General features: G+C 36.3%; 1 protein-coding gene across 3 annotated transcripts in view; it reads right to left on the bottom strand.

The window, feature by feature from the left end:
- The window catches only part of ADK (adenosine kinase), a 567,694-nt gene that overhangs the window by 491,724 nt on the left and 60,317 nt on the right, over positions 1-15,653 (bottom strand). For all 3 annotated transcript variants that reach the window (XM_049855646.1, XM_049855647.1, XM_049855648.1), the window contains one exon: positions 10,986-11,039. In XM_049855646.1, the coding sequence (XP_049711603.1) occupies positions 10,986-11,039 (54 nt within the window). Of the gene's footprint in view, positions 1-10,985; positions 11,040-15,653 lie in introns of those variants that run through there.

The following is a 15,653-nucleotide window of genomic DNA, read 5'->3' on the forward strand; positions in this document are numbered from 1 at the left end:
TTCTTCTCAGAGTTATCACGTCAGGAGGCACATGATGCCAATTTGCACTTGAAATGATTTAAAATGGCAAACATTTTTTATTTTAGTAATTCTACAAAAATGTATAAAACCCATGAATTTTAAAGATATTAATAAGATGAGACTAATTTTTTTAAGTTAATACAAAGATTTAAATAACATTAAAAAACCTGTTGCTATAGTCAATTATGACTCATAGAAAGTGCTTAAAAATATTAGTAAACACTACATGTGAGCTTAAACCAAATTCAAGACAGCAATATGCTAATTTACATAGAAATGTTGATGACTTACTATAGAAGCTCATCATTGTTTTGATATTTTTGATGCTTACCGTTGTGTACACTGGAGAAGTCCTGGTGGCGCAGTTGTTAAGCACTCAGCTGCTAACCAAAAGGTAAGCAGTTTGAACCCACCAGCCACTCCAGGGGCAGTCTGGTTCCATAAACATTACAGCCTTGGAAACCCTACGTGGCAGCTCTACTCTGTAGGATCGCTATGACTCAGAACCAACTCAATGGCAATAGGTTTTGGGTACTGTGTACACTGAATGGATAGCAAGCCTTCTTTCAGCTCTAAAATGAGACGCAAGATACAAGAACGGAGTGAACTGAAATACAAGACATTTTCTAGAAGGACAGTATCTGACAAGCTTGTCTTATCTCCTCTCCCAGTAATTCACTCCCCACACCTCTTTTCCATCTTTGCATTTATTCTTCCTAAGATGCAAAATGACATGGATTTAAACAGCCCATAATAATAACCCACTTCAGGAGATTTCATCCAAAGACTACTGGAAGTAGATGAGTTAGTTACTCCTCAAAGATTGTAAGAAGGTAACTGATTAAAACCTCTAAGAACCCCCAGCAAAATATATACATATCAATACAGACAGCATCACTATTTCAAGGGCGTAATATATGCTCTAAAGATAACGAAGGTTGGATTTGTTACATTAATAAAACTGGTTCAATTTTATTCTTTCAAATGATTCCTAGATGTCTAATTCAGTTACAGTCAACAAAGATAAAAAGAAGAACCATCCTTGAATTTTTTGGACCATCATACTGCATGTCTGTGTGTCTGTAAACTATACTGTACTTTGGCAGAATAGTATTAATGACAGGTTCAAAGGTAATTATCCAAAATATTGTTTAAAAGCTTACTTACGCATGATCCTAACAAGATCCTTCAATCCCACTTAGAACAGAATATAATTAAATTTTTGTAAATCAAAAGGGCTATGTACTTAGATTCTTTCCTCTCTTTATTATTATCATGTTTCAGTCCCTAGCTTTATGGTTAAAGTCAGTTTGCTCATTTTTCTAACTTTCATCTTGGAAGGCAATCACATTCCCTCTGTTCTCATGGCGTTTGTATTCTAAGAGGGAATAGATCCTTGAAGAGCTAATTATGCAATTTATTATTTAAATATAAAATAGTTTGAGGAAGAAAGGAGAAAAAGTGGTGGTGAAAGAAGTCTCTACGCTCCTGCACAGAAAACTGGTGATAAGTTTTAATAACAAAGGATTTTCCTAAAAGAGCATAAATTCATGGCAATTGTATATATGAATCATTTTCCTGCGTTCCTTTGAGGAATTTTGTAATTTTGGCAAGATGTTTCTCTATGTACTTTCTACCACGCAGAAATTTTGTTTGTTCCTTTCTTGCAAGACAAAAAAAAAAAAAATGCCACAAAACACGAGAACACCATTCTCTTAGTAAACATTTCCCACCCAGTTCAGCAATGAAGTAACTCTAAAAAAAAGGAAGGATAACTTTAAATATGTACTTTTCTTTATTTATTTTTTTTAATCTCCCATTAGGCTTTTTTCTACCTCCTCTGGTCTTACTCAACAGAGACCTAGAATTCACAATGTTTTCTCTGGCCTTCCCAAACAAAAAAAAACATTAAAGTAGCAGGGCTGCTTTAGGAAGAAGGTTTCATTTTGTATATACACCCACTCCTCACTTATTGATATGGTTAGGTTCCAAAGAACAAGTCGGTATGTGAAAATCAGTGTTATGCAAAAATGGAGGATGGCCACATCAAATCACAAAATGGAAGATGACTACATCATTACATAAGTACCAAATTACATCATTACATACTGCCAAACCACTGAGAATCATAGCCCAGCCAAGCTGACACATAACCTTAACCATCACTGCCAGCATTATTACTCTCATCTTACACCTTGGTGTTCATTGCTGCCAGACACACATCATTAATGTGCAAAACAGTCAGTAGGTTTTCTTTTTTACTATTGTTGTAAAAATAAAATATTGGATAACAATATAGTCCGGAAGTGAGAAATAGGTATACTATTAAAATTTAGTATATACAAAGTGAGATGTTTTTATAAAGGTAACATTTTCACAACAAAAACACCTCGAAGCTCCTGTCCAGGGGCAAGATAAGAAGACATAAAGGGATAGGAGCTGGCTGAATGAACACGGGAAATCCAGGTAGTTAAGGGGGAGTATGCTGTCACATTATAGGGAGAGCAACTAGGGTCACATAACAATGTGTGTATAAATTTTTGTATGAGAAAGTAACTTGAGCTGTAAACTTTCACCTAAAGCACAATTAAAAAAAAAAAAAAGATGATTTGGATATACAGTAAAATTTTACAAGGGAATTTTAGAGTCTAGATAATGTTTCAAGTACTTTGCTAAATAATGGAAGAGTCAAGTTGCAATCTTAATGAAGTTCTACAGAGGGAGCTAATATCACAAAAAATAAATTTATAATATACTCAACATCATGAAAAGACCTAGTCTGTTGGAAATATGGAACTTCCATTCATCAGCATGAGCTCTAAAGTTTTATCTGAATCATCAGCCAACTCAAACACAGTACTACCTACAAACTGTGGCATATTTCTAGTGAACTGTACCAAAATGTATAAAATGTATCTATTACAAATACCTGTAAACACTTTGTGAAATGGATATGTTTATTTTAAATCATATTCCTTCACAAAAGACATACTACTTTTCCTAAGCCACTGAACTCAGACAAAGCAGAAAGCACCAAAAAAAAAAAAAAAACCCACCACTGCCATCAGGTCAATTCTCACTCATGGCAACCCCATGGGTGACAGAGTAGAACTGCCCCACAGGATTTTCTTTGCTGTAATCTTTATAAAGGCAGGTCACCAGACCTTTCTTCCAAGGTGCTACTGGGTGGATTTGAACTGCCAACCTTTCAGTTAGTAGTTAAGTGCAAACCACTTGTGCCATCCAAGAATCTGTAGAAAGCACTCAGGCTTGCAATCAAAATGATCTGAAATCACAGTTTTAACCTTTTCTACTATAACAAAGTCTCTCCAAGTCTCAGTTTTCACATCTATGAAATGGGAATGAGTATAACATCTATTTATAAGATTACTATGAAGATTAATGAGATCATGAAAATAATTAAAATAATATCCTCCCTCCCTTGCTTTTAAAAACATGTATTATTCAATTGTTCAATACTTTCCAAAAAGAAATAAAAAATTATGAGTATAGAAAATGTTTTCAAGGATTAGAATACATACCTACTAATAGATACTAAAAGTTCCTCTAATATCCTCAAATCTATATCATTTCCAAAGGATTGACTCCTAATTCCTCGGGAAAATAGACAATCGTGGCATACCGTCTATATTACTTTCCATACAAATATCTGTCACAGCTTCATTCTCAAACAAATATTCCTATTTGTTGTAGATCAAGGAGAAAAAGAGTTCACCACGCCAGCAGTTTCTGCTCTCGCCATCGCATGTTACCTCAGTGAACATTCATCTATAGCTGTCACACAGTGAAATACTGCCCAAGTATCTATAGCAAGGCATCAGAGAACTATGCTTGGACAGAAAAGCTCTGGATAAAGTTTCCAAGAGACATCTCATACTCACCAAAAAATACTGATGGGATAGGGAGAAAAGAAGCCATTACTATTTCTTTTTCTGAAGAATTTTATGCTAAAAGTTCAGAAACTGTACCCAGAGAGGTAAATGAGTAGACCGAAAGGGGAGAAATAGCTGACTGAAGAAATTACTGGTTTAATGGACAATAATAAAACAGCAAAGAGCTAACCTAAACCCACAATGATATTTGAGAGACAGGCTCTCTAAAAGTTGTAGTCAGTTCAAGAGAGTTTTTATAGTCATCAACATACATACTCACAATAACCTATACTACAACTTAACTTTACACGCTTATTCACAGTTCAAAACATTTTCAAATATATAATTTCTTTTTATTTACGTATATAATTTCATCTGTTACTGTTCATTGCCACAGAGTCGACTCCAACTCATGGTGATCCCAGGTGCACATAGCATTTTCAAGGCTGTGACCTTTCAAAAGCAGATTGCCAGGCCTGTCTTCTGAGGCGCCTCTGGGTTAGTTCCAACTGCCAACCTTCCTGTTACAAGTTGAGCACTTAGCCATTTGTGCCACCCAGGGACTCCTATAATTTCATCTAATCCTCATTAGATCTTGTAAAATAATATGGAACTATCACCAATTTACAAATGAGAAAATGACGTTCTGACGTGATTAACTCAAGTGTGATGGTTTTATACCATGTCAGTGCTAAATAAGAACTACCTCTTCCTGTAAGGTTTCAGGTAAGATTAGCCTCATGGGACATCGGTATAAACTCTGTACCACAGAAGTGAGGCAGCCCGTACACTCCGGAGGTGGTCACTGGTTAGAGGTAACAAAACCAACCCAACCCAGTGCCATCAAGTCTATTCCTACTCATAGCGACCCTACAGGACAGAGTGGAAACTGGCTAGAGGTAGTGAAGGACAAACACAGAGGTAAGGGCAGGATTCCAATTGTCCTTACTTACCTCACTCTGCCTCAAACTCATCTTCCCGGCTGCCAGCCCTGCTAACTAACAGCAACCCCACACCTACCACCAGATGCTTCGGTAAAAATTCAAAGACTCGGCAGCCACAACATCTCACTAGCCCCTTTACAGTTTCACTCCAGCAGCTGGACATGCCTACCAGTTTCTAAAAGGCTCAGATTCATTAACCTACACCATGGCTGGTTAGTAACTTTTCTTTGGTCCTTTCTAGATCTTTACGTCCTCACTTCCTCCCACAGTTGAAGGTTTAATTCCTATAATAAATTCCTTATTTTGTAATACTCGTATTGATTCTGCTATAGTCTACAGCAAAATTCACACATAAACTAAGTCCTAATTTTTTTTTTTTTTTTAATGCTAGGTCCAAGGCAGCAGACATTTCTCCAGAAGAAGAAAGTGGTAATTTAGGATTAATCTTCTAAAGGTTTTAAGATTTTATCTCTAATGACTTACTTTTTTTCCTTCTTTACATGTCATACATGCATTAATATAAAACCAGATTTTATTCTAAAATTACTCCTTGTGCTGAGTTCTTACAAATTCTTATTACAGTGTTAGTTATCTTCTTTTAAACAACAAAATATTTAAGTAAACCTTTCAGAAATTTTACAACCTAAGTACAATTACAGAATGAGCCCTGGTGGTGCAGTGGTTAAATATTCAGCTGCTAACAAAAAGGTCAGCAGTTCGATCCCACCAGTGGCTCCATGGGAGAAAGGACTTGGCAATCTGTTCCCATAAAGGTCACAGCCTAGGAAACCCTATGGGGCAGTTCTACTCTGATGTATAGGGTCACTACAAACCAGAATAGAATGAACAGCACACCACCACCACAAGGATAACAATAGATAAGAAAAACTGTTAAATCCTAGGATTTTAAAGTGGAAACACAGTTGAAAGTTCATCAAAGGAGTGAATGGATATAACTCTGATCAATGATTGGTTGAAAACCATTTACAGAATACGCCTGAACCTGAAATGAACTCAATCAATGCTAGTTTGAGAGTGTTAAGGAAGTCACCCGATGACATCAATGAAAACGAGCCAGGGAAGCCGGACGCAGAGGTAGTAGTGACCTGTGGAGGCGTGAGTACATACAGTGAATGCTATTATACAATGTTTTTTAAAGATCAATTTAAAAAGCAACATAGTAAATAGTTACCTTACAAAGATCATGAACATATAGAAATAAATTTGTAAAAACATCTCTCCTGTAATTAGAAGAGGCATTTATGGCTTAGAATAAAATTTCCAATGACAGCATCGTACACAGAATCAAACAGCTTAGAGGAAAAGGATTGATATGTTTCAGGAAAAAAAGGGCTCCAATGGCGACAAAAATGCCAGTGTTGAAGATTCTGAATAAGATGTAGTTATAAAATACATAATGTGACAAAGTTAAACTACAAGCATAAATTTGAGTATTTTATAAGCATCTATAAGGAACCCTGGTAGTCCAGTGGTTAAAGTACTCAGCTGCTAACCAAAAGGTTGGCGGTTCTAACCCAACAGCTGCTCCGTGGAAGAAAGATGTGACCGTCTGCTTCCATAAAGATTTACAGCCCAGGAAACTCTGTGGGGCAGTTCTACTCTGTCCTATCGGGCTGCTAGGAGTCAAAATCAACTCAATAGCAGCGGGTTTGGTTTTTTTGTTTTTTAAAAACATCTATAAAAGCTTTTTATATCAAGTTACCTAAAAAACTTTGTATTGTATCCTTTCCTTGGAAGAATGGGGAAGTACCTTGTATTTTTATATATACAGTATTTGGTTGATTCTCTCCTCAACTCACTCAGCATCAGCTATCGGTCTGAAGTGATTTCTTAAACCAAACCACAACACTGTGATATTAAGTTAATTAGCCACTGAGTCTTGACACAGCTAATGAGTTCAATTACAATCAGTAACTGAGTCTTGCAATGGGTATTAGTCTTTTTTTCCATAATCAGTGCACACCTGGGGAGCTGTTTGGTGTGAAAGAAAAAGCACATGAATGGGAATCAAGACTTGGACTCTGGTCCAGCTTTTCCATTACTAGCTGTGTGTCCCGTCACCTTATCCCTGTCAATCTCAGCATATTTGTGATAAAATACAGATACTAATTCTAGGGTTCACTTCTAGAATTAAAGTTCTATAATTTAAAAGATATGAAAGAAAGTGACCTCTGAGAGTGGGACCATAAAAATATTCACATTTTTAAAAAAATGTACCTCATAAGTATTGAAAAAACATTAATACACATTTAATCATGTTGTTGGTACTAATTGTCTTGTATTTCAATTTGGACTTTTTACCTGCCAGGTTTTTTTTTTTCCTTCCTAATTAAGCAAATATATTTTTTCATGAACAAAATTTGTTAAGCTCTATAGAGAAAAAAAAAAATTCTTTTTTTTTTATAGGCTATCAGTTCTTAGATCATTCTTACCAAAACAATCTTAATGTCTTCAGAGAACTGCTAAGTTGCACACATTATTACGAATGGATTTAAGTGTGTACCAGGTGTTACTGAATGTTTCTAACTACTCTGAACATATTCTTAAACATATGACTTAAATACTTATCAATCTCCCCTGCTGGTTTAGAAATTAGACAATGTTCTCCAAGAAACTGTAATCTTTTTACATCGCAAGACCGAAGAGTGCCCTTTCCAATACCCTTGCTTCATTCCTCTTGTATACATTATTTTCTTCCATTTCATCACAATCCTAAATTGATTAAAAAAACTCAAAAACGATATAATTTTTACAAATCAAATTTAAAAAAAATTATTGGGTAATTCTGACAATAATTTTTGACATAAAAATAGGCATTAAAGACAATTCTTTCAATATTAGAAGGTAAAATATACTTCATTTCTACAACAGCATGCACACTCACAAAAGTTCACCCTTCACCTTGGTGGCTATTTGAAAACCCACATAAATATAAATCTGTTTTTAAAAGGGGCTTTCCCCATGCCTTATAAAGTTGGTTTTTTATAAAGCAAACGGAAAAAAACTTCAGATATTAGGTTACTGCTACCTGTGTTAAGTGCCATGGATACTTCTGAACTTATTTTTATTTGCCTTTGGGATTTAGCCCTAACTTCAGCCAACTTGTAATTTTTCTTCTTTGAACACTTAAGATCAGATCTCTCAATAGTCTATTCAAAGTAATACAGAATTTAGATATTCATAAGTGAATCAAAATTATTTCATCCTCCATGACTGTAGATGTATCCAACAGTAAGAAACCCACTATTATAAAATCTCCAATTATGACACTGTCTTGAAATATGAAGTAATATCAAATATATGAATAAATCCCCATTAATAAATGAAGTCAACAGCTTTTCTTTAAGTAGTGCCTAACATAGTGACTAGCAAGTAGGTGAAACAAAAGACTTTACTGAATAAAATGGTGAAATTTTTCTAATTCATTTTAAATTACTCTATTTACAACTCTGAGAGATGGAGAAAAATCTGTGTAAGATTAATGAGTCCAGTCAATCATCTGATCATGGACAGAGAAAAAGTATAAACCCCAAAGCTTTTGATCAATCACAATCTTAACTGCTTGGTTTTCGTACTTAAATATATCGCCCAAAGAGCCTTCAATGTGTAAAATAGAAAACAGGAACTTAAGAAAGGCCACTCTTAGAAAAACAAATGTCACTGTCATTTCTGACCAGTCTGTTCCTGTTCTGTTGCATGTCAGTCTTCTCCAGGCAAAGAAATAACAAGTATATTCGTGGAGCATGAGTGACTAAGTGCATATGGAATCTAAATCACCAGATTTCAGGAACACAAGAATATTTTTAATGAAAACATATTAATACCACATAAAGTCGTGCTCTCAATTATGGTATACACAGAATCAAAGTACATTTTCAAAAGTACATGGCATTTTTACAATATCATGCTGAATCAATATAGTTTTTTAGAGGTTAGAATAAGAATCAAAAATTATGTTTTATGAGAACAATGCATGGCCTTAATTGGATAATTAGATTTTACTTTATATGCATGTCTCTTAATGGTACTTTAAAAAGCTTAGACTTGAACACAAAGAGATCTTAGCTATTTTAATTACAAAGACACAATATGATTATTTATGAGCAGTTTTTATGAACGGCTGTGTTGAATTTTTAAAAATTAATATTCTGCTCTTATGGCGTGTTATGAATTGAATTGTGTCCCCCAAAAATGTGTATCAATGTGGCTAGGTAGGCCATAGTTCCCACCCAGTATTGCGTGTTTGTCCACCATTTTGTCTTCTGATGCGATTTTCCTATGTGTTGTAAATCCTACCTCTGTGATGGTAATGTGGAGCCCCGGTGGTGCAGTGGTTAAGAGCTCGGCTGCTACCCACAAAGTTGGCAGTTTAAATCCACCAGCCACTCCTTGGAAACCCTATGGGGCAGTTCTACTCTGTCCTATAGTGAGGGTCACTATGAGTTGGCACTGACTAGATGGTACCTAACAACAACATGATGTTAATGAGGCAGGATTAGAGGCAGTTATGTTAACAAGGCAGGACTCAATCTACAAGATTAGGTTGTAGCTTGAGTCAATCTCTTTTCAGATATAAAAGAGAGAAGCAAGCAGAGAGACAGGGGGACCTCATGCCACCAAAATGAAGAACCAGGAAGGGAGTGTCTCTTTTGGACCTGGGGTCCCTATGCTGAAAGGCTCCTAGATCAGGGGAAGATTGATGACAAGGATCTTTCCCTAGAGCCGACAGAGAGAAAGCCTTCCCCTCGAGCTGGCAAACTGATTTCGGACTTCTAGCCTCCTGGACTGTGAGGAAATAAATTTCTCTTGGTTATAGCCACCCACTTGTGGTATTTCTGTCATAGCAGCACTAGAAAACTAAAACATGGTGGCATATTCAGTTGAGAGTTTTCTTTAGTGTGTAAGTCAAAAACCACAAGTCAGAGAGCCAACAGTCAAAAGGATTAAGGAAATTATCAACTAATGTCAAATCAATCATATACCAGCAAGTACATGATCTTTGTTATGTAAGCATTAGTTATTCAGAAAACAGAAGACTCATATTGCACTAATAAAAAAAAAAAAAAAAAAAGCATGTGCCCTTCAGGCCCCATTATGTTTGCTCACTTGGCTCACCAATTATCCTTACAAAATTGAAAAAGTTCAACTCTCAGTTGTTATTGTTGGGTGCCATCAAGTAGATTTCAACTCATATTAAATGAACACTTCGAGTTTGAAAAATTTAGAATTTCTTTCATCAAGTTCTCTTTGTGGTTACAGAAATAAAACAACCCATTAGAAAAGATTAGGGAAGTACAAAAAGGAAAATAAAATTCACCCATAATCCCATCACTCAGAGAACTACTTTAATTTCCTTCCAGGATACATAATTCTGTAGCAAGCTTTTCACCTATTTAATCCTCATGATACTAAATATTATTCCAAAACATTCTAATAACTGCATAATATTCCAACAGATTTGTAACTACACAGGCAAAGGAGAATAGGTCATTTAGCCTAAAATTTAAAGAAGAGACAAAATTCTACCCCCACTTCAAATTTTATACTTAAAGTGTTTTACCTATAAGCAATAGCTAAAACCCAGTACCCAGTGCCATAGAGTCGATTCTGACTCATAGCGACCCTATAGGACAGAGTAGAACTGCCCCATAGAGTTTCCAAGGAGTGCGTGGTGGATTTGAACTGCCAACCTTTTGGTTAGTGGCTGTAGCACTTAACAACTACGCACCAATAGCTAGGTATTTACTTTTTCACAAAGCAACAATGAAACAAAATTATATTTCTACATCTTTAATTTTTTAATGGGGGGGAGTGAAATGAGTAAGAGCCAAAAATTAACAATTTAATATTTTATCTAGGAAAAGAAAATAAAATGATACATTTCCCAATATATCCTTAGCCTAGATGATGGAATGCATATATGGGAATAATTATTTCCTTTTAACCTTCCTCAATATTTAGTGCAGACTACCTGATCCTACTAGGATCAAGGACATGGTATCAATTACACCTTTATATTTTATATTCCATATAATATTATAAATCCATTTTCACTATATCCACTCCACTGACAGAGTACGTATAACCTAGGGTTTAATACACTTACAGTTCCTTGTGTTTGTCTTCAGCCAAGATTTGGTCATTTGGTTTCAGAGAATACCTGTAACACAAAAACATACTTGTCATATAAACTTAAAAGTACATTTACCTCATGGACATCTGACTGTAGTATCAGTAACGTCAGTTGAAACCCACCAAACAAAGCACTGCTAACTGTTACAGGTCTCTGTCTTAACTGATAAACACCAAGAATGTCCAAGCAAATGGTATTTTGAGGTACTAGTCACTTCTACGGACACCACCCGAGGGGCTGAAGGGAGATCAACTGGACCATGGTTTGAAAACACGAGGTATCTTTAACATTCTTATGTAGGGAATCATCTGCAACATTATGCTCACCCAGCAGTTGAAAATTAAAGAAACTACTACAACATTAAGTATTAACAGTTCAAAAAGCAAAATAGCTATTCTTAAGTACATAGAAAGCATCTATTGTGTACCAGCCTATGTACTAGGTTGTAAGACATAGGGGTAAGAGTAAGTTTTGGAGCTTTTCACTGAACCACTGACTAGCTTAATAACCACAGGCAAGTACTTCACCTAAGTCTCAGTTGCCCTCTCTATAAAATAGAAGTTGCCTTAAATATTAGATCTGAGATCTTTCAAAGTGGTATATATTTGTACTGCTAAAGGTAAACAGCTTTCTGAAGAGGAAACAGAAACAGTTTAATGGACAGCAATTCCCATATCCTCAATTCCATTTGTACTCAACCTTTCCTTAATCTAATTTGCCTGCTAATGTATCAGAGACCCTGTTGCACAAGTCACACTGGTACAACTTTCCTACCTCCTCCTTCACAAGGGCCGTTACCCACCAATCTTCCCCCGGGTCTAGGAGGTTCTCAGCACAGGGACCTCGGGTTCAAAGGATGCACTATGCTCCTGGCTCTTCTTTCTTGGTGATATTCAGGTTCCTCCTCTCTCTGCTTCTCTCTCCTTTTATCTCTTGTAAGATAAAAGGTGTGACTCAACCAAATGTGTGGCTTGAGTGAGGGTGTGACTTAAGTGAGGGTGTGTGACTTAAGTAAGGGTGTGACTTAAGTAAGGCTGTAACTCAAGATACAACCCACACTAATAGAGGTTTAGGATTTAAAACACATAAAATGGAGAATAATTACACAATACCATAAAATGGGAGACAATTACATCAAATCACAAAATGGAGGACAATTATACAACACTGGGAATCATGGCCCAGCCAACTTGACACATATTTTAGGGGGAACACAATGCAATCCACGACACCATCCTAAATGTAACTATATTGTATTATCTGGAGTGTAAAAGTGCCTAGAGTGCTAAACAAGGACTGATTCATAATATTTTTGTGTGCAAAGCCTTCTTTAATTAAGATACCACAAAATGACTGCTGGGATTCCTATTTTATACCTTATTTCCTTAAAGACTGAAGTTAGAAATTAGAAATAGGGAATTGTGATAGGATGTTCTATATTTAAACAAGTTGATGACAATTTTTTCATTTAAAAAGTTTCTCTCTTCCATCCGCTGATCACCATCAAAGAATGCATCACTTTTCAGGACGAGTCCTAGGAAGCAAAGCTAAGAGTGTTTCCGACACAAAACAACAAAGACAGTGCCAATTTATTTCTTCTAGGCAACGAACTTAAAACAAGGCTCCTTGCCCTTTCAACTATATCCTGAGCATTACGTATCAGAAGATGGTTGTCACATAGACAACACAGTGCCATGGGTTTCTCTTTATATATGGTCTTTCTGAGCCTATAGTTCTGCCAAGATTATTTGCTAGACCACAATCTTGCAGAGACTGGTCAATTACTATGCAAATAAGGTGTCTATGGCCCACCACGGACATTGGGCACTTTGTTGTCTTGATGGAAGAAGTGGGCTTACAAAAGATCCAATCCCACAGAGGGTAGAGGGGGACCTTACTACCACCAAGAAGATCTGGGAGGGGAACACATCCTTTGGACCCAGGGTCCCTGCACTGAGAACCTCCTAGACCCAGGAGAAGAGAGCTGTAACACTGGAGATGGCATGAGACAGCACAAGACAGTGCAGCGACACTAGGGGCAGGGGAGCAAGACAGCTGTGGTGAGCAAGACAGCTGTGGTGAGCTTCCCAACCAACGGAGTGTGGGCTGAGTGCCTTTAGGGAACAGACTTGCTGGCACAGTGGGGTACCTCCAGGCACTTGCTGTTAGAGCTAAGCTTGCTGATCCACAAAGTGAAGAGACAGACTTGCTAGGAGAGTGGGGTGCCCCCAGGCACTTGACAGTGGAGCCAAAAGGGCTATAACACTTTCCCAAGTGGTGCCCTGCAGCAGAGTCCAGGCCTGAGTGGCGGCCAGTGACAGAGGCCGAGGGCAAGGCCCGCCTGTAGACACTGCCCAGATGCTGAGAGCTGTCCCAGCTGGAATCTATACTGATTGACAAACATTGCCCTATTTTAGCAATAAGTATTATTTATCCAAAAAAGGTGGAACTAATTGAAAAAAGTCTCATCCATATCATTAAAAGGTACACTTCCAATAATTTTTAATGTTTTCTGGTTTAAGAATTATTTAGTAACATTTTAATACATTTATGAAAACCCTATGGAGTAATTCTGCTCTGTAATACACACATGGGGTTGCCATGAGTCAGAATCAACTTAATGGCAACAGGTTTGGTTTTTTTCTTTTTGGGGGTTTAGTAATTATCTGTTAATTGTAATTCAGTGACTAAATGATATTTTTTAGTTCATTTTACATACATATTTTTGTTGTTATGCAAGAAAGACTTCAATACATAAAATATTATAGACTAATATATATATTTTTAATATATATATTAAAAAAACCTGTTACCTTCAAGTTGTGTCCCTATAGGACAGGGTAGAACTGCCCCATAAGGTTTCAAGGATCAGCTGGTGACCTTTTGATTAGCAGCCGAGCTCTTCACTACAATATGTTACATGCATAAAATACATTCATATACAAAAATATATTACATAAGGATAAAATCTGGTGGGAAAAAGTATAATACAATTACAAATTCAGAGAGAAAGGAATACAAAATTTTCAAATGTTAAAAGGGAGCTTCATGTAATCTTGTAAGTAGATTACAATAGGTGTCAAATCACTATGGTATTTAGAATCTACCGTTATGAGTGGGAATCAACTTGAAGGCAACTTTTTTTTTTTAAAGAGTGATTTATCAGTTCTACTTAAAATTATGACGAAACTATGGATATTAACTCATTGTGCCAGCAAGTCCTCATTTACGAAAAGATTTTTGTAGAATATGAATATCAAAAAGTTTGAAGACCACACCGGATTTGAGGTTTAGCAAAGTGATTGGTACGCCCACATCAGGTGCTCAATGAATGTTACTTTCCTTCCTCCTCTAAGGATAAATTACACACATATTTCTTGCCCTTAGAGAGATCACAATTTAGTAAGCAAATCAGAAGAAAAATAACTGCATATACTATGATAAGTGTTACAATAAAGTCAGGAACAATGTATAAAAGTGGCATAAAAAAGGGAGTAATAAGTCTCCTTCATAATCAAACCAAAAAACCCATTGTCAATGAGTCAATTATTACTCATAGCAACCCTATAGGAGACAGTAGAACTGCCTCATAGGGTTTCCAAGGCTGTAAGGCTCTAATCTTTATGGAAGCAGACTGCCACATCTTTCTCCCAAGCAGCAGCAGGTGGGTTTGAACCACCAACCTCTTGGTTAGCAGTCAAGAGTTCTAACCACTGTACAACCAGAGCTCCTTCTCCTTCCTCACTAGGTCAAAAAAGAGACAGCTTTTCTCTGTTTCCTACCTTCTCCATCTCCTCTCCCTTCTTTGATTCTTTCCCATAAACAACCTTCTGTTTTAAAGTCTCAGGATAAAACAATCAATGTAATCCATCACGTAAATGAAACAAAAGACACATGATCTTATCAACTGATGCAGAAAAGGCATTTGCCAAAGTCCAATACCCATTGATGATAAAAAAAAAAAACTCTCAGCAAAATAGGAATAAAAAAGAAATTCCTCAACATAATAAAGGCCATTTTTACAAAGCCAATAGCCAACATCTTCCTAAATGCAGAGAATCTGAAAGCATTCCCCTTTAGAAGGGGAACCAGAAAAGGATGCCCTTTATCACAACTCTTATTCAACATTGTGCTAGGAGGTCCTACCCAGAGCAATTAGGCAAGAAAAAGAAATAAAGGGCATCCAAATAGGTAAGGAAGAAGTAAAAGTATCCCTATTTGCAGATGATATGAGCTTATACATAGAAAACTTCAAAGAAGCCACAGGAAAACTACTGGAACTAACAAAAGATTTCAGCAAAGTATCAGGATACAAGATAAACATACACAAATCAGTTGGATTCCTCTACACCAACAAAGAGAATTTCGAAAAGGAAATCACCAAATCAGTACCATTTACAAGAGCCTCCAAGAAGATAAAATACTTAGGAATAAATCTAGCCAGAGATGTAAAAGAACTATACAAAGAAAACTACAAGACACTACTGCAAGAACCCAAAAGAGACCTACGTAAGTGGAAAAACATAACTTACTCATGGATACGAAGACTCAATATTGTGAAACTGTCAATTTTACCCAAAGCAATCTATAGATACAATGCAATCCCGATCCAAATTCCAATGGCATTTTTTAATGAGATGA

Source organism: Elephas maximus, chromosome 16 (genome assembly GCF_024166365.1).
Source record: "Elephas maximus indicus isolate mEleMax1 chromosome 16, mEleMax1 primary haplotype, whole genome shotgun sequence".
Taxonomy (NCBI): domain Eukaryota; kingdom Metazoa; phylum Chordata; class Mammalia; order Proboscidea; family Elephantidae; genus Elephas; species Elephas maximus.